Genomic DNA, 20701 nt, shown 5'->3' with positions numbered 1-20701 from the left:
CATTACATTTCCAGCGCGGGAGCTAATGGTGTAGGAATAAGGTCCATCTCTAATGATATTGATAATGTGCCCCTGACCCACTACGTTTGCTCCATGATCTATCATTACTGTATGTTACAAGGAGACGTTGTGTCTCGAATAATTTTTTTCCATGTCCTCAGGTAGAAGTGCTTGGGGTCAGGCAGCTGTTTGAAAATTTTCCTTTATGATTTGGCCTTGAATTTTTATTTTGTATAATATCTTTTTAAGTTTCCTATACCATGAAATATATTTTCATAAGGCTGTACGCAGTATAGAAGAAGTCCACTGCATGATTGGAGATTTAGAGGTGTAGTTTGTGCGGCTAAAATGTTAGAAATGGACAACTGGGCGTCACCATTTTCAGCTGGATGTGTCATGATATGGTCTCACATTATCAGAATGGATAAAGAGGGGGAATGGTAACAAACAGTTGTTAATTAATGCACATATTTCCAGGAGTAATAACACACTTATATAGTACAATGCAGAAATCAGAAGACAGATGTTTATGTTACAAGAGAGAAGTTTCATATTTTCTACTGAATTGTCTATCCCGATGTTTGTTCTGTTCCCAGCCCAATAACTGATTACTAATGACATACAGCATGCATGAGGGAGGCTATCTAATCCTCATCAGATCTGACCCTCTGGATATCAAGGTGTTGAAGGTTTCTACTGCTCAGGGCTCATCTAAATTGTGTTGTCCATCTAGGGGTGCATGAACACTATATGGTTAATCTATGCGCCTAATCTGCTTTTCACTGCAGGGTTAAAAGGATTATGTTCCGATCTAAAATGCCTCCAAATCCAGCAATAGTACTGTATAAGGGGCTGGAGCTGAAACCTTTGTGGCCGCAAAGTGATGAAGCAATGTAGCGATAATCAGCTTATTATTTTTATGAATATGCAAATCAGCGTCAAAGTTTCAAAACGCAATCCAGACGGAACGGGGAGGGACTCGGGTCGAAAGCATATGGGTTTCCAGTGTTTTGCATGTTAACAATGTATAACACATATTTAGTAACATAAATAAATTGAAAAAGAATATGAACTATATGGAACAATATAGTCTTTATTAGTACATATACAAAGATATAAAAGTGGCACAACAATGGAATATATTAAAAACAAGGAAGCAATGCATGTAAACATAGAATAGATAGTGTAAGACAAGTGTAAATCAGAGGTAGAAAGGTAATAGAGACATCGGCTGACAGACAAGTATTAGTAAATAGCACGGACTACTCGTGCAACAACGCAGAATTCAAGTCTAAGCCATAGTTACCATACCACGAATATGAACATGCACTGCCCGACCCCGACACGTGTTTCGCATAAGGCCTTTTCATTGTTAACAATGTAATACATTGCTAAGTGCTTGTAACCGATTGTCTGAGCTTCTAGTAAAACATGTAGGAGATTGGCTCGAGCCCCTTCCCCATTCTGGAACATTTGAACGCAGCCTTATCTTCTGCCTGTGGGAAATTTGGTGCACTCAGGGATGGAATAAGCCTGCCATGGGCCCTGGCCTGTATGAATATTATAGCCCCTACTAGTCCCGAATCACTTCCTACATATGGAACTAGAGTCAGCTTCTTGGGGAATGAAGGATGTGTCCCTTCTGTCTGCTTTTAATCTGTGGTTTCAGGACCTTTGGAGGATCTTCAAAGGTGCTGAAATGGCTCTTGTGTACATGTGTATTGAGAGCATGAACAGATGTATGAGGATTTCATGGGTGAAAATTTGGTGGGTAATTTGGATGGCAATCGCCCCCTGGAAGTCTTGGGCCCTGGGCTACCGCCAAAGCCACTTATATTGTAATTCATTACTGGGTGCTGGGCTGATTATTCCTTAAAGGTGTTTCCACTACAATTAGACACCTGCTTATTAGTATTATCAGTCTTTGTGGCATTCATAACCTTACAAGATCCCTTTTAATGTGCACATAAATCTATTCTTAAATGGGGTGTCCAGTCAAAAGAAGTTATCCCTTATCGACATGGCACTGATCATGAGGACGGGGGTCCGTTATACCCCAAATGAATAGAGTGACAGGTTAGAAATGTGCACAGCTGCTATTTTCACTGTGGTGGAGATAGCTGAGTGCAGCTCTTGTCTATCTATATTAGCACCATATAGATAAATAGAGCAGCAGGCGCATGTGAGACTGGCTTCTCTTTTGGGGTTACTTAGGGTCCCCATGATTTGGACCCCCACAAATCAACAAGTTATCATCAAAAACTTGATTTGTGACTTCAATAGCTGGACAACCCATCTAATGCTTCTGGTAGGGTAAACACCTTGTCCTGCTTTCAATCTCTTTCCATACACAGACTCTTCCCATTGTTCACAGATGTCCTTGTGGTTATGTTTTTCAGGATCATGCTTCTGGGTGGCCGTCCTAGAGGGTAAAGTTGTTGGAATAGTGGCAGCTAGAGGCAACGAAGAAGACAACGTCGTTGAGTTACGCCGGATGTCGGTCGATTCCAGCTACCGGGGGAAGGGAATTGCCAAAGCCTTGGGCCGTAAGGTCCTGGAGTTTGCCATGTTGAACCACTACTCGTCCATTGTGCTTGGAACGACGGCTGTGAAAATAGCAGCTCACAAGTTGTACGAGTCCTTAGGGTTCAAGCATGTGGGTGTGGTGGAGAATCACACCGTCCCGGGGATGACCCATTCATTACTGGAAAAGATGTTCTTTCAGCTCCGCTACCATCGCTACTGTCTCCAACTACGCGAAGAATAAAGAAACTCTGCACCCCCGCCATCCTGCATTCATTGTCTATTAACCCATTCCTGCAACAACAGCAGATATTTTTTTATTTGCTGGTTAATCCTCCCTTCTTTACACCCTCGAATGTAAAACAGGCTCTCCCTAGCGTGCCGTGAGATGGAAGCAGAACCATTGTCTTCTTCCCTCGTGCATCGTAGGGTCTCCGATGGGTTAGGTAAAGCTTACCTAGGCGTTGTGTCTACATAAGCACAGAAACTGAAGCGGAAATATCCTACTATATCAAAAACTGTCAATTCGTGAAATACCTTCTAGGTATAAGGGATGTGAAATCAACCTGAATGCAATGCATTACACCAGTAGGGGGCACTACTAATAGTTAACCTATTCTCAAGACAATGTGAATACTGATGCTTGGTACATACAATGCATGAAAAGGAAAGCGTCTGCACGTACACCTACACACAGCACTGCCAACGAGGCTGCAAGGTTGCACTTTCATGGGATGCGCCCAATAATTCTGCCAAACCCTGAACGGATTTTGGCGCGTCCGGATTTTGTGACCTTTCCTAGATGTCATACACCTCTAAGCCAGCAGACAGCCTGTTACATCTAAACTGAGCCTGTATTTGTAAAATATTCTGTAGATAATGAACTCTATATCTGACCTGGTCATGATAGGACTTTTGGAAGGGCCGAATGTCCATCGGGGCATGGAAGGAGGTCCAGCGTACGGCTCTGTCCTTCTCTGGCTCATAGAAGATGTCTTGAAGCACAAGAGAAACTATCATCACCTTGGCACAGCTTTTGCACATTCTTTGCATACCCTTGAGACATGCAACGGATAATTCCTAGAAAGAAGGAATGTAAAGACACCAATCAAGTCCTTATTCATATCCTGTATATAGACCCTACACTTCTGATTTCTTTGTAAATGTGACCCGCTTTGCCTACCCTTTAATAATTCTGACTTGTTTAATGCAAATAGCAATGCAAAGCAGATTTGGCATGTGTCTGTACTTGGTATGTCTGTACAGTGCCTGCCAAAAACGCCCAATCCAAGTCAGCGGCTTCTTCTGTCTTGAAATGTATACATTTTTGTAAAAATGTTTGGGAGATCTAGATTTGCATGTAGTATGTATAGCAGGGGGGGTCAGAGGGGGTTAGAGTCTACTTTAAACAAAAAAAAAATTTGCAAAAAAAAAAATCTATATTTAAAATGCATTTGATATGTTCCTAGAGAAAATTTAGTTTTAGTTACTTTTTAGAGAATGCCTTCCTAGAGTACTAGATGTTGTATTTTTTACTTATTTTATTTCATAAGGACACAATGTTAGGGGAGGAAGGGAACAGGAGCCTATAGGAGGCATAAACTCGGTTTGAGAATTCCTCAGGGGCGTGGCTGTGGTGGAGATCTGTGGGGGCGGTGCCAACAAAATAAGATATTTAGTTGCAAAGCAAGCGATGCCCGTTGAATGTTTGCCACGGCCTAACTACACCCTTGAATATTATGGAATTCCCAAGAAACACATATTTTCTTAACCCTTCTTTCATAAAGAAATCTATAAAGGGACAAGACAACAACCAATGCCCTGTCCTCACATTTCTATACATTTCTTTATGAAAGAAAGGTTAAGAAAAGGCAATTTATGTGGTAGAACGGTACAATGCTAGTCCTCCCTTCCTTACATAACCAAAGTTAAAGTAGAACTTTGTTCTACTTTACCATTGTTACCACATTTTCCTGGTGCAGTAGTAATATGTCACCCAAACGTTCCTTGAGGTGACATCTGTTATTTACAGGGGAAAAATAATATCGGCATGTCTACATAGAATTGGTGTAAGGACTCTGTTTCTAAAATGTATCAACATGGAGTAAAATACTTACAGAAACAGTGCCACTCCTGCCTATGGCCAAGTCTGGTATTGCAACACAGCCTGATGCTTTCCCAAATGATACACATAGAAAGAGAACATGGAAAGAGAACCTGGAAAACAAATTTGTTATATATTCCTGAATAAGTGTGTACATCCTACATAAGCGATATGTACATATGTAGTGATCTTAGAAAATTTGTGCAAAATGGCCAAACATAATGATTCACTAAGGGGTGTAATCTAATACTGGCAAATAACAGGGTGCCCAATCTGTAACCATGTTGGAAAGAGCAGATTTCTGCACACCGGCCTATTCATATGGAGTTGTGTGTATTGTTCTATCGCCATATCCATGTGTTATAGGGTTGTGTGTATGAAGCCTAATGGGTGACTTAAAAAATTATGAAATATGCTCTTAAAGGGGATCTGTTGACAGTTCTGACCATTATAGCCTTGCAGAGCTGTTTGATCATACCTAATATGTATGTTGGTGGTGGCAGCAGAACTGTGAAAAATAAGATTTATATCCCAGGATGATAGCTTTTCCAAGTATAATGGGTGGGGTCCTCACACTGCTGTGCCCCTAGTTCTCAGCATTCAACCACTCCACAGCCCCTTGCTTTTGTTCTGCTGTAGCAGACTTCTGTTTGGATACAAAAGCAATAAGTCAGGGATGAGGGGCTGTTGAGCAGGTGAATGAAAGGGGTTTTCCCTCTAACTAAAGTTAGGCCCTATCCATTGGATAGGGCCTATCTTTAGTTTGTGGGAAAACCCCTTTAAGAGAGCCGAGACCCCCACTGATCAGAAAACCCCTTTAAGAGAGCTGAGACCCCCACTGATCAGAAAACCCCTTTATGAGAGCTGAGACCCCCGCTGATCAGCAAGTTAGGCCCTATCCCGTGGATAGGGCCTAACTTAAGTTCGTGGGAAAACCCCTTTTAAGAGAGCTAAGAGGGCAGCAGTGTGAGGACATTCCCCAGGTGCTCTATGTCCAGCTACAACCATGGAATATTATTGCATTTCTACTAACACACACTTATACAGATCTCCAGGAACAATACCTGGCACTGTCTGTAGTTTGTATGGTCAAAGCTGATAATAGATTACCTGAGGCTTAATAGGCTCATACCAAAAATTGGTATCACTCCATATGACAGCGGTCTGATTCCGAACAGTCTCAGCACTGTATGTCAATCTGGAATGCTGAGATTTATAGTCCATAGGTTGCTCTGGGTATATGCATTTTCTGATAATGGCTAAACATTTATGTATTAGATGCTTTTATATTTTTTTTTCTTGTGTATATATACAATTTTTATGAATCACACATGTACAGAATAATCGTCAGTATTGTACAAGAGCTTTACAAGCGAGACGCCTTCTTCTGGTTCCTACTCTTCTAGTCCAGATCTATGTATAATGACACCCTATAGATATAAATATATATATATACACTGCAAAATATGCATCGAGTGAGCGCCACGGCGCCTGCTCTCGTGTTTTACATTTACTTGATACTCAAGTGGTGCGGCCAGCAGTAGATCACTGTATTACATTAAGGGGGATAATCTTGCATGCCGAAATGTGCCAGCGGGTGCAGTAATATTTACTAACTCTGTATATATATATACACAAACGTCTGCCTATTATTGTATATGCTAGTGCAGATGATGTACATTTTCACCTGATGACAATACAACAATGTACAGAGGCTCCTGCAATGTAAAACATTTTGTACAGTGTATAGAAATTTGGGGAGAGTATTTTCTTGTTGCTTTTAGCCACAGATGGGTATAAATAGAGCGGAGTGGATTGTATGTGTGGGGGGAAATCAGTTTGTGCCTTTCCGTTCGCTCCAGTGTATGTTGTTAGTGGTAACATATTGTCTAACATAAGCACTTACATCTGTCCCGGATTTATGCTCATTTCTGGCAGAGGGGAGATGTGGGCTGCTTGGAAAATATTGATGTTGTTGTGTTTGGATATTATCCTACAGGATGTCCAGATTGTTCGTAGGAAAAAGCGCTGTATTGTCAGTGTGAATCCAATATCCTATTAAAGATATGAAAGCCCCATTAGTCTGGTTTCAAATGATAGGAATATTTCTGCCCGTGTCCCTATGACAAAACTTAAAAAGGAAATCTACCACCAGGATGAAGGATTGTAAACCAAGCACACTGACATACTGTTCTGAACCCCCTTTGCCAGGATTTGCTCTTCTTTTAGCTTCTTATGCCCTGGTTTTTAAGAAAAAAGACTTTATACGTTATGCAAATGAGCCAAAGGGGCTCCAGGCTATAACATCTATGAAGCCTGAAGCCACCGGTGGCTTATTTGAATAATTGTAAATGCTTTTTTTTTTAAAAAACCAGGGCATAAGACGTTAAAAGAAGAGCGGATCCTGCCAGAGGAGGCACACACCAGTATGTCAGTGTGCTTGGTTTACTATCGTTCATCCTGGTGGTAGATTTACTTTAACGGGGTTGTCCACTTTCAGCAAATAATTGATATGATTTGTGTAAGGAAAAGTTAGACAATTTTCCAATATACTTTCTGTTTCAATTCATAAACTGTTTTTGAGATCTCTGCTTGCTGTCCTGCTATAGAAGCTTGTATTTTTACTTCCATTGGACAGAAATCTGTCCATGGTCACACATGTGCACGCCTCGTTATATCACACAGCTCTGATTACTCTCTGCGATCTGTGCACCTGTGTGACCGTGGACAGATTTCTATCCACTGGAAGTAAAAATACAAGCTTCTATAGAATGACAGCAAGCAGAGATCTCAAAAACAGTGAGAAAGTGATAAAGGAAGTATATTGGAATAACTTTTATACACAAACCATATCAATTATTTGCTGAAAGTGGACAATCCCTTTAAGGTGCCCATAGACCAATAAGTAGTGGACAGCTCTCTCTTTAGACTTGCATATAGACGTGCACAATCGGCACATGTTTAGTTAATGAGACATGAGGAATCCGCAGCCAGATATCTCTCCTGAAAATAATTGTATTTGGATTCTTGATGCTTAAAAGGACATTCTCATCTAGGCATTGACATTTAATTCTTCTGCCAAATAATAATAATAATCTTTATTTATATAGCGCCATCAAATTCCATATACATATATTTCTTCAATTGGATGTTATTAAAATACATTTACTTACATGAAAATAATTTCCCATAAATGGCGACATGTTTTCCCTTAAAAATGAGATTGTTGTCCTTGGATACGACCACCGCCGCTGGAGTGTTTGCACAAATAGTTTTAGTCCCACAGCCGTCTTGTGATACTGAAAGCTGAATCCAGGTGGTTGAGCGCCATAATAGCGCATGTGTGGCCAGGGTGATGGATGGTCGTATCCTAAGGCAGCTATTTTGTATCCAAGGAGAACATGGCTACATTTTTGGGAAATTATCTTCACACCGGTAGATTTTTTGCCGACGGTTAACAACTGCAATCAGTGCCAGCACCAATCGTGCGCGTCACTGGTGGGGGCTCCAGGATCAGATACCAAATAAGGTTTTGAAATTCAGGTTGGGTAAGGTGTCACCTGAAAACATACTCTTCAAACAAGTGATCACTGAGGGTCAGAGAACACCAGATTACATTGAGCACAAGCAAACTATTTTTAACCACTTTGTAGACCACCCTAAAGGGGCATCACTATATTCATTCTCATATGTGCAAAATCCCAGCCCCATGGTTTCTATCCGAGCCATCCCAATTAAAAGGGGGTTTCCAGTGATTGCAAGTTAGCCCCTATACACAGGATAGGGCCTAACTTGCTGTTTTTTTTGGGGGTGGGGGGGGTTCTCAGTGATGGGACCCCACGGATCTTGAGAATGGGGGTCTGTTGTACCCCTGTTGTTCTCGAGATGACCAGAGAAACCAGTCACGCATGCGCCAGCTGCTCCTTTCATCTCTATGGAGCTGACAGAGATCGCCGAGCGCTGTACTCAGCAATCTTCGCCAGCGCCAAAGAGATGAATAGAACAGCTGGCGCATACGTGACCATCTGCTCTTTTCATCTTGAGGGCAACAGGGGTACAACAAACCCCCCTTCTTAAAAATTTTAATACTCCATGCACTGGATAATGCGTAAACAGAGTTTTTTTTTTTTTTATATCATGGATTGACTAGGAGGCTTACTAAGTCCAAAACTTTTTGGGGTCATGTGTCGATCAATCTAGTAATGAGCCAAGGATATGTGCCCTAGTGACTACTATACCAGTGGGGTCCCAGGTTGCATACTAAGGTGCAACATAGATTGTATGATTGATGCTATTGATACACAACCCCCCATAGCTTTCTTCTTGCCAGAGCGCTGCCACAGACAACAACATGATTTCCTTTTCTGCTATTATAGTATCATTTATGTAAATGTATGCAAAGCATGCTGGGACTTGCACATGTAATGCGAGAGTGCATTGCGATGCAGATTGGTAGGTAGTCACACGGTGATGTTGCTATCTGTTGCCTTATTGTGCATTCTGAATAATGAATTTCATCCCTGTGCCTTGTGAATCTGACTATATAGTAGTACAAACTTTATGACTTATGGCTAATGCCAGGGGCGTAACGAGAGGGGATGCAGAAGGGGCAGTCACAACCGGGCCCAAGAGGCTAAGGGGCCCATAAGGTGTAACTTTCCTATATGAGAAGACTAGTACTATAAACCATACATTATGGTCAGGGGCTTGGTACTGACTTTGAACTGAGACCCATCAGCTTCATGATACAACACTGGCTAATGCAGCACTAAGTTGTTAAGTTTTGGAAAAGTTTTGTATTGAAAGTAAATTAGGCTTTAATAAGAGGGTAGGATAAAGGAAGGAAGGCTACTGGAAGTTATACCAGATCTTGATGGACAGATATATGTTACCGATACACAGCTGGAAAGGATGAGAACCAGAGAATCCAGACAAAGGGATCTGTAGGCAACAAAATTACATCTTAGGACCAGATCCCATCTGTGATTTTGCTTCCATTTTGCAGTTTCCGATTAAAAACGGATGAATGATGAATCCATGTTTTTCTCATTCATATCAATGGACTTGCAATGGTGTTCGTTAGTATCGGTTTTTACATATTCTGTTTGTTGAGCGGCTAGCTAGAATAAAAATTATAAAAACATATGGCTATAAAATTCTGAAAAACAGAAACTAACTGATACTAATGGAAAGCAAGGAATCCGTTAAAGGTATTATTTAAAAAACTGATACTTTGCTGTTGATGTATCTGTCCAGACATTCTATTAAAGGAAACCTACCATTTGATTTGATGCATTATGAAGCAAACATAGCTTGAGAATGCTGTAGCTACACTGATGCAGGATCATATCTTGTTTAATTCCTGAGCTGAGTGGTTCTGCTAAAAAACAATTATAACATTCAGAACCTTGGGAAAGTTGGGTCAGACTGGCTGACATAAACACCTTACACACAGGAGCTTGTAATTACGCATGGAGGTTAGTCAAGACATGACTAATCAACCTGAGCTGAATCACTCATACACAGCAGCCAGGGGATGGTGCAGCAATTGATTATTCTGTCTGGCAGGGAGAACAGTGATTGCATCATCTTCTCCTGCAGAGCAAAACTCACATGCTAGGAGAAGCGCTAAACCAAGTGCTGAAGGGACAGAGCTTCATTATCATAATGTTATATCTGTTTTTTCAGCAAAACCACTCAGCTCAGGGATTACCAAAGATATGTTTCTGCATCAGTGTAGCTACATCATTCTCAAGGTATGTTTGCTTCATAATGCATCAAATCAAATGGTAGGTTTCCTTTAAGTTACAATCCTTTAATTTTTTGTTATGGAGACTGCTAAATGGAGTTCAAACGCAGATGGGAACTGGCTCTAACTATGAAAATTCTAGTGGATTCATGTTGTGGACCACGTGTGATCCTATAATAGACAAGGAGAGGTATACCAAAGTTATTGTAATAAATGGCGGCCATATTTAGATTAAGAACAACATTGTTTCTCAAAATAGCGCCGGTCTTGTACTGAGGTTATGTTTGGAATTGCAATACAAGTACATTCTATTATTCTAACACAACATAGGGTATTATGGCTGATTGAGCTGGTAGCTAAGAACATTGAGAAGTAGTAAGATTCTCAGTCACCTATAGGAGAACTTGTATGAAGAGCGCGGTATAAACCTCCAGCTAGGGGTATAAAGCACAATACAACGGAAAGGGCTATGAAATGCCTGCAGTACTCTCCTCACCCATGTCCAGAATCTACAGCATCTCACCAGTTCTAATCGCTCATTTCTACCTCTTGATTTCTAAAACCAAAACCTGTGTAAATATGACAGTAGAAAAGAAGTCCAGTAGCCGTCATGGTTTTACCTAAATGTGGAATAGCAATGGTGCAAGCGTCCAGCATTATCCAAATCAACACCGACTATTGAACTAAAAAAAGTGCCCTGTTTAAAGAAAACCTCTGCCTTTAAAGCTACGTTTTAGATATTAGTTAAATGGCAAGTCTGTGCACCACAAGAGCAAATCTACACCTGTATGGAGACTATTTTGGCTTTACCCGACACTACCACTAGAGGGAGCATAGGCGTTGAACTCAATGTATAAACAGTATGCAATTAGCTCTGGCTCCCTCTAGTGGTGATGACAATTTCTTAAAATTATTAAGAAAGGTATCTGCAACCAGCAATTTGGTCCAACATAGATTCACTTTCTAGTTGCCCTAAGTGATAATATCAGGCAGTATATAACACAAGTTGGCGCTACATTTGACAAACCTCTCAATGAATTATTTTATAGATTTATAGTTCTCCTGTCATGCGCCGTTGCTCTGCCTCACACATTTATACTATGCATTTGGGCTCGTTTTGTTTTTCCATTTGTAATATAACTGTATGAATTAACCTGTATTTTTCCATTATGAAATGTGGTCCACTGCTGAATACAATCTGTATATAAAGTATCAGATAAGATTTATGAATGTATGCCTTAAAGGGATGGAATATTAGGAAAAAAGACGATGCTATTTGCCATTAGGACAGTGATGGCGAACCTATGACACAGGTTCCTAGAGGTGGCCCTTTCTGTGGGCACCCAGGATGTCACCCCAGGACAAAGTAAATCAGACAGGACTTGAATCTTCCTGCAGTTCTAGACAACTTGAGATGCTGCTCTCAACGCTTTTTGAAGGTGACACATCCTTCACTGATTGGAACTACAGGAAGAGTAAGAAGGTGTGAACAGGGCCAGAATATCTTTTGAGGTCCTCTTGCTGCCCCCATTATTCTTCCTATACAAGAAGCTACAATGATGTCTTAATTTGCCTTCCTGCTTTCAGCTGTATTAGTGTCCTCGGGGGCCGATACAATTGAATTTTGTGGAACAACAGGGAGCAATAATTTACTGTTTAAATTGTCATATTGGCACTTGATGGTAAATAATTAGGTTTTGGTTGTTACATGGGCACCCGGTCTCTAAAAGGTTCTCCATCACTGCATTAGGAGGTAACGATTAAAGGGGTTACAAAAAGATTGTTTGTCTAGAAAAAGTGCTGCTCTTGTCCATTGGCAAGCATGGTATTGCACCATAGTTAAAACTAGTATGCAGAACTTCAGGTTTTTTCTGAGTAGGCAGATGTTTTTTTCTCCAAATTTCAGAACACATTTTCTACTTCTATCAGAGAGGTGTCAAATATTCAAAGCCTCCTGGAAAAGTTAACGAGACGCGCACAGGAAGAAGCAAGTGCCATGTAACACTTGTTATGCTGCAGCAATCCAAATTTTTTGTCCTACAAGGGGAGGTTAAAAATTCTCTGTCATTACCTACCCTGCTACATAATGGGTGGCCAAATTCTCTGTGGAACTTGTCTGGAACTATTTCTGGCAATCATGTTGCATGTGTGAGCAGCTTGTCCATTCATATTGGGATACATGGGAGGCTTTTTTATCATTTTGAATCTCACCCATGTTATATTGTGCAGAGGTCACAATTGTGATATATAAGGTTACCTAGCAAGCAGTGGGTGACCACTGTTAGGGTACATGTTGATATTACTGACCGTAAACTCAAGAGGGCCCACACTGATCGTAGGGGTCCCTGGAAATTATATTGGTAAATCCAAGCAAATACTTTAGACAAAGGTCTTAATGCATTAATTTCCCTATGAAGACACTGCAGGGATAATGACATAATCAATCAATAGAAATCCCATAGAAGGATTTCCAGATAACTCACTATATGGCAATATAACTAAAAGAGACTACAGAATGGTTTAGAATGGAAGCTACCTATATATTTTTACAGAATATTTTTGCTAACCTGGGTAACTGGGAGAAAACATATACAAACACTATGTCTGAACAAATCCTGAGTAACGCTTGATATATTTTGCTGTCCGATACTTGCACTTTCGCTGTAGCGCCATGTTTAGCGTGGTAGTTTTTGCTGGCCTTTATTGTCTCTGCATAGGTCTAATCCTAGAAATGATAGGATGACTAGATGACAGCCTTGTGAGGAAGTCTGTGAATGTACTTGTGTACACAGCAATAAGGAACCTATTGACAGTGGGAGGTTGTCATGAATGTGTTACAGTCAGGGTGATGTCATGAGAGCTCACAAGTCTATAATAAGAGCTGACTCTCTGTCTATCTACTCCTCAGCCTCGGTTTATTTGCTAATACCCATGTTATCATCAAAACCCTGCAGTCTATCCGCCAAACCCAGGCCCGGTTTACCCTTGCAAAGGGTATATTACCATCAGTGTAGAAGTATAAGTTAGCACTTTGCTGCACTAATACCTGCATGTTGTGTGCAATGCATTGAGTGGCTAGTAGTAATCATCTGGCTGAGTTACAAACAATATTATTGCATATATTTTTCTTAGTATTACGTTTATTTTAAAATGTTTGCAATACTTCACAATCTTTGAATTATTAGTCATCAGACAAAGCAATAATCAAGCTAGTAAATGTCTATTAAAGGGGTTGTCCCCTCCAGGTGGAGCTAGCTGCTGCCTCACGTTTATCCTGCAGTGGCCACTGCTGGTGTCATGCAGTATTACAATGAATGGATGACCATGTAATCCGTGGTCAAGCCTAGTCCTCCAGAGAGAGGGACACTCTTTACAGTGACTTTTTGTACTGGAGACTAAACTTATGATGTCAAAAGTGACAACCCCTTTAACTTTTAAACCAGAGATTTCATTATCAGTTATACATAAGGATTTCTATTAAAAGTATTTAATATTCATTTTTTTATTAACACCTTTATAAAATATTCCTTACTTGAAATGTCCATTGTGTTTATAAATCTATGTACAATAAAAATTGGAGTAACTTTGGAGATACCTTGTATCGATTTTGAGATTCATTATATGTTTCTTCTCTGGTCCTCTAGTATAGCTGAAATTACAACATTAATTGTTAAATGTTACCAAAGTGAAGTGCATTCTGGGGAGGGCACTGTATAGCTTCATAATAAGGTCCATGTGCCCCACCCAAGTCCTGGGGCTGCAGTGAGGACAAATGACTCCTGACACTTGAGAGCACATCAGTAGGGGGTCAATGCAGTGGTGCAGCACAATAATGTTATTACTATAGGCACAGCCAGTGTATCATATCATACAGGGGTAAAAGGATCTTTGACCTGAATGCAAATTCTTCAACTATAATGTATTGTTATTGTACTGGTCCCTTCATATAAGGAACAGACACATTCTGGGCCCCTGAGACTGGTGGTCCTTGGTGAAATTGTACCCCTAGGGTTATACACCTGTGACCATACATGGAGAAATTGAGGTCTGACAGCAATTTGGCTTTAAAAGGAGAAGAAACATAAAGGTCTAAACAGGCATAGATTGCGCCTGATCTACTAAGAAGCCGGGCCTTTTAATAGATAGGGGTGACAGTGTCGCAAAGGGAAAATTACGACTGACGTTTAAGTCCAGTTTTAATAAATTTCCCTTAATGTATCCTCATTGTGTATGGATTTCGAGTGCCATTGTACTCTATTTTTGTAATAGTAATACGTGAGCGCCACAATACTTTCTAAGGAAAGCAAAGTGTTTCCAAAGTTCCTCACTATCTTATGTAGATTTATGTTGATGCTGTTATACATGATGAAAAGTATTTCTCATAAAACACAATACTTCACAATGTAGGCAAATCCCATTGTGATCCTCTTGTATATATATAACATTATGACATGGAATTCTAGAACTTCGACACAATTCCATTCCAGTGAATGGTCCTTGCACAGCCTCCGGTTGCATTGCTGTAGGGGGATACCCTGTGAAGTAGTCCCCCCCAACCATTATCAATATGCAACTACTTACCACCATAAATATCCTTCAGCTCCTTGGGCGCAGAGACTTCAATTACGGACAGTGTTGCCATACTATTTAGCAACGTATCCCGTACATATAAGCGTAAGGTAACATCATGGCGGTAACATGTCTTTCACTGAAACAGATGCAGCAGCCAGTAGCAAAAACCTAATATTTAATGTGAACTGTCCTGTTAAAGTCTCCTTTGCCATAAAACCCCTGTTTACAAAGAACCCCCCAATGATGGTCTATGGGGGTAGCCCTTTTGGCAGAGTTGATATGCAGATATACAGAAAAAAACTGTAATGGAGACTTAGATCTTATCCACACAGATGTTTATAACTTTTATGGAATTCAGTGGATCCATGAAAACAAGTTGACATAAAAGTGGATCAAGCACGACTCACATGGGTCCTAGATCAGTAGAATTGTGTATGTCGGTTATAGATGTGTGTGAATAAGGACATAGTGACGCCCTTCTAGATGACGATTCAACTAGAAAATCAGTATACAACCAATGTCTGCTCTATTTTCTAGCATTCTGCCGCAGCAGAGGACTGTCATCAGATTTTTCTGCCTTGATTTTCTTTGTTTTATGTTCATGTCTATGATATATTTATAAAGTTTGTTTGATTCTGAAAATAGATAATTAAACGATTTGCCTTTACTTGTTCAAAAGAAAAGTTCCGCAGGCACTTAACCCTTTTATCACCTCTGGCTGAGGGTAACCCAAGAGCCTGATGGCCGATGTTACTGTGAATATCCGACTAGCTGCAATGTTGTATTATTTTTGCTGCATAACTTTTCACTGTTTATTTTCTATATAAATCAGACGGTTACACATGATATGATAATTCTGCTGATGTAAATAATAACGTTTCAATAAATCATCAAAACTAAATCTGAGTTATGGTTTTTATTCATTCAAAGATGTTCTGTCTACTATAAACAGCCCATTATACTACAGGCGGTCCCCTACTTAAGGACACCCGACTTACAGACAACCCATAATTACAGACAGACCCCTCTGACCTCTGGTGAAGGTCTCTGGATGCTTTATTACAGTTCCAATCTGCAATACTCAGCTGTAAGGTGTCTGTAATGAAGCTTTATTGATAATACTTGGTCCTATTACAGCAAAAAATGTTTAAACTCCAATTGTCACTGGGGCCAAAAATTTTTTTGTCTGGATTGACAGTTATAAAATATACAGTTTCGACTTACATACAAATTCAACTTAAGAACAAACCTCCGGAGCCTATCTTGTACGTAACCTGGGGACTGCCTGTATATATTCTCTGCTTATAACATATGCTTAGATATTCTCAGAATGTTTACCATGTTTTGACTTACAGGAAATCTACCACCAGGATGAAGGATTGTAAACCAAGCACACTGACATACTGGTGTGTGCCGCCTCTGGCAGAATCCATTCTTCTTTAAGTTTCCTGTGCCCTTGTTTTTAAGTAAAAAAGACTTTAAATATTACGCAAATGAGCCTGAGGGATTCCAGTCTCCATTGACACCTATGCAGTCCTGAGCCCCTGAGACTCAATTGCATAATTTTAAAAGCCTTTTTTTTAAAACTCAGGGCATAAGAAGCTAAAAGAAGAGCGGATCCTGAAAGAAGGGGGCATACACCAGTACGTCGATGTGCTTGGTTAACAAACCTTGATCCTGTCGTGAAGTATTGTTATATGGTGAAAATGCTTTTATTTTTATATGCTTGCTAAATGCTGAAACTAAGAGGACGCGCAACTGTGGATGAAGGTTGATAACAGTGTGATAAAACTCTGCAGTGCAGTGAAAGAATGTGGGCTTTGGCTGATTTACCATACGTCCCACTCCAAGAAAATCAGAGCCTTTGTTTCTGCGATGCCTATGTTATAATTTACTAACCAATGAACTATGGACATTACTTGTTATCTTTAACTAACCAGACCCAGGTCCTGCCCCGCTGAAAGTTCTGTATAATCCTTTGTGACGCAAATAAAGCATCTCACATCTCCCTAGACTTCTATGGCATCACTGCTCCACAGAGATTGAGATATTATACCATACTTTGTCTTGGTGTGATTTCTTTGAGCTCACTTTGTGGATTTTATTAGTCATTAGAGAACCTGAGGTTGTGTAAACAGGGGCAGAACACTGGTGATAGATGTCCTTTAAGGCTCAGCCCCATTTTTGTAATCTGACATGCATCTCTTTATACGGTTGTAACTTTCGAACACTTTAACTTACCAAAGTGATTTTGATATAGTTTTTTTGTCACATGTTGTACTTCACGTTGGTGGTACCTTTTGGCTGCTAAGTTTTGCGTTTATTTATATAAACATTTTTAAAAATACCAACATTTTTGAAAAATTTTACATTTTCCAAAATTAGAAATTATCTTGTTTTTATAACCCAAATTAGTTGATAACTAAGCAAAAGGAAAAAAAGTTGCCGCACTCAACAACTTCAGTGCAGTAGACATCTTTATTAACAGTGACAAACACAGGGAGGGTACAAGTTACTAACTAATTTCCCATATGTCGCCTTTGTGTTTTCATAATTTTTCATAATTTTTGTCTGGAGATTTTATTTTGATGTCACGGCTTGCAAATCGGTTTTCTGTATTTTCAAGGAGATTTCAGAATTGACTTTTGGGGGTCATTTATTGTTTTTAATGAGCTTAGAAATATATAATATTAGAAACCCCCAATATATCAATGCATTTTCAAATCTGCATGCCTCAAATCAGAAACAGCTTTTAGGAAAATTGTTAACTCTTTGAAATCTCCATAGTAATTAAAACAAAAGGGAGGTAAAATTTAGAATGGTCCGATTTTGTCCTCAATGGGGCAGATTTACTTACCCGGTCCATTCGTGATCCAGTGGCGCGTTCTCTGCGGTGGATTCAGGTCCGGCCGGGATTCACTAAGGTAGTTCCTCCGACGTCCACCAGGTGGCGCTGCTGCGCTGAAATTCCCCCGAGGCCCGGCGAAATGCACTCAAGTTCACTGGCCTATTCCTAGTGAAGGTAAGTGCAAGTCTTGCAACACTTTTTTTTTTTTGAATGCGGCGGTTTTTCCGAATCCGTCGGGTTTTCATTCGGCCACGCCCCCCCCCCGATCTCCATCGCGTACATGCCGGCGCCGATGCGCCACAATCCGATTGCGTGCGCCAAAATCTGGGCCAATTCAGGGGAAATCGACGCAAATCGGAAATATATAACACGAATTGGGCCCTTAGTAAATGACCCCCAATATGTTCATTTAGCCCTAAAATTTACTCATTCACAAAAGATGCTCATTATAAAATGTATTACTCAATTTCTACTGAGTACAGAGACCCCCCACATGCGATCATTATTTGTTGTATGGGTGCACAGCGAGGTGCAGAAGTGAACAAGGGCCACGCATTAGCCAGTTTTGCCCTATAGAATTTTTTGTTTTTTAGTTGGTTCATGGATACACTTTTGTGAGCTGTAAAATATTTATTTTTGTGTTAATTTAGCCATGTAAGGGCTTATTTTTTGACAATTAGATGCTTTGCTAGCTCTTCGGACCATACACCAAGCAGAGTGAAAGGGGAAGTGCTGGAAAAGCAGGGGGTGAGACAGTGTAACAGCCTGTGAAGCTGTTAAAGGTTAATTTTAGAAGGAAGGAGGCCATGGATAACAGATATAAGAAGATTACCACAGTCACTGTGCCTGGGTCTATGAGTAAGTGTCCTTGGTTTATCAGGATGGATTTTGTTTGTAGATTTCCTTTAAGCTGTTCTGAACTCAGTTGTAACAGTGGTCATGTTGATGTGGAGTTGGGTTATCCTCCCTGCATTTACCTATGCATATCAACCTTTATTTCCACTGTACACACAGGATGACGTATGATCCATTTTATATAAGACCTCTGCTGCACTTTGGCAGACTAGGAGGGATACACAAGGACAACTCTTGTGTTGTTATCCATTATAGAAGATTGCCAACCCAAGGGACAACATTCTGATTCTGAGACAAACCAGCCCTGTCGTATTTCCTGCAAATGCATTGCCATGGGCTGTGATGTTTACTCCGTCGCCCCCTGCCACGAATACCCCAGAGATCATAGTGCCATAGCAACAAAATAATTAAAGAAATTTGTGGTTCTAATGTAAAACGGATATTTAATGCAAACAGGAGAACTAACACCTTAATAAGCGGCTCATTAGTGTGCAGTAACGTAATCTGTAATCACCGTAGAAAAGGATCTTGGTAATATATTTCCACAGAGACAGCTATTTGGCTGGATGTTATACAGACCGCGCTTAAATTTAGCTTTTGTTCAATAACCATCGCAATTTAGAAATAAAAACCTGCAGCTCCCGGCTGAGTGCCGCGACTAAAAGAAGTACAATAAACTGCTATGAACCAGCTTTTGTCCCGCTACGGTTGCCCATGGCTACAGACTGAATGATGTAAGACAAATTTACATGCTATTAGGTACTGATGAAAGATTCAGCTGTTGCTTAGTGATTCAGAGAAGAATCAGCGCGGGCCGGGTGAGTGTGTGAGGTTACCGGAGAGCAGTTGTGTAGGCCCTTGTTTTACTCCACTTGAAGCTCAGTCATGCGTCCCCAGGATTTTCCAGAAGTTAGTGATATTTTCAGAGGGACCTAAGAAGACATAAAGTGATCAGAATGTATCAGTTGTAGACACTCACTTACCTGTATGTATTATACTCAGTGGCGTAATTTAAGCTGCAAAATGTGTGCCAGGCCCCCAATTATAGTACTAGTCTTCTCATATAGGAAAGGTACAGCATATGGGCCCCCTAGGCCTCTTGGGCCCATTTGCAACTGCACTACCTAAGTTACACCCCTTATTATACACCTGTTATACAAATTACTGCTCCCCGTAGAAGTTCCCCAACAAAATTTCCACTTTAGTCATAATCAATGTACCTAGTTTGCTCTTCTCATCCTGTCTTATTTGCTTACTTATTACAACCCTTAGATCCATGCTTCAATGGCTTTTTATGTCATTGATTAATTTGCCTGTAAGTCACAGACATGTTCTCCTGTCTCACTGGGGCAGATTTACTTACCCGGTCCATTCGCGATCGAGCGACGCCGATTCGGGTTCTGCCGGGATTCCCTAAGGTCGTGCACCCGATGTCCACTAGGTGTCGCTGCTGCGCTGAAGTCCGCCGGAGTTCGCTGGAATTTACATCCTTTGTTCCGGTGCATGTGAATGCTATTTTTGCAACACAATTATTTAAAAAAATTCCACAGTTTTTCCGAATCCGTCTGGTTTTCCGACGGCCATGCCCCCGATTTCTGTCGCGTGAAAGCCGGCTCCGATGCGCCACAATCCGATCGTGTGCGCCAAAATCCCTGGGCAATTCGGTGCAAAATGGAAATATTCGGAAAACCTGACGTAAGTGCGGCGTTTGGACCCTTAGTAAATGAGCCCCACTGTCCAGTCAGAGCTAGCAATGGAGCGGAAGAGAGCAGCAGAGTCACTAGAAGCAAGGGATTAAAGGCATATTCCCATGCCAGCAAATTAATGTTATTGTTTGCATTATAAAAATGTACACATTTTTCCAATATAGTTTCTGTATCAATTTCTCACAGTTTTCTAGATCTCTGCTTGCTGCCCCGTTATGGAAAGCTTCTATGTTTACTTCCTGTGGACAGAAATCTGACCATGGTCACACAGGTGCAGGGCTCGTTATATCACACAGCTCTGATTACTCTCTGTGATATAACGATGCATGCACCTGTGTGACCAT

General features: G+C 40.6%; 2 protein-coding genes across 6 annotated transcripts in view; one reads left to right on the top strand and one right to left on the bottom strand.

The window, feature by feature from the left end:
• Window positions 1–6817, top strand: part of NAT8L (N-acetyltransferase 8 like) — a 39958-nt gene extending 33141 nt beyond the window's left edge. Inside the window, exon 3 of the mRNA XM_072126208.1 lies at window positions 2400–6817. Within this exon, the coding sequence (XP_071982309.1) occupies window positions 2400–2767 (368 nt within the window). The 3' untranslated portion in view covers window positions 2768–6817. The remainder of the gene's footprint in view (window positions 1–2399) is intronic.
• The window catches only part of POLN (DNA polymerase nu), a 90643-nt gene continuing 73391 nt past the window's right edge, over window positions 3450–20701 (bottom strand). The window contains exons 22-24 of one of the 5 annotated variants that reach the window (XR_011849918.1): window positions 19488–19583; window positions 4641–4740; window positions 3450–3603 (exon numbers count right to left, since the gene is read on the bottom strand). Coding sequence is in view for 4 of the 5 variants with exons in the window: in XM_072126204.1 (XP_071982305.1) it covers window positions 19515–19583 (69 nt within the window). In the remaining variant the exon portion in view is untranslated. Of the gene's footprint in view, window positions 3604–4640; window positions 4741–19011; window positions 19584–20701 lie in introns of those variants that run through there. The other 4 variants (XM_072126204.1, XM_072126205.1, XM_072126206.1 and 1 more) reach the window with 4 other exon arrangements.

The sequence above is a fragment of the Engystomops pustulosus genome, chromosome 1 (assembly GCF_040894005.1).
Source record: "Engystomops pustulosus chromosome 1, aEngPut4.maternal, whole genome shotgun sequence".
NCBI lineage: Eukaryota > Metazoa > Chordata > Amphibia > Anura > Leptodactylidae > Engystomops > Engystomops pustulosus.
Note: the sequence above shows the minus strand (reverse complement) of the source record. Positions and strands in the feature narration are given on the sequence as shown.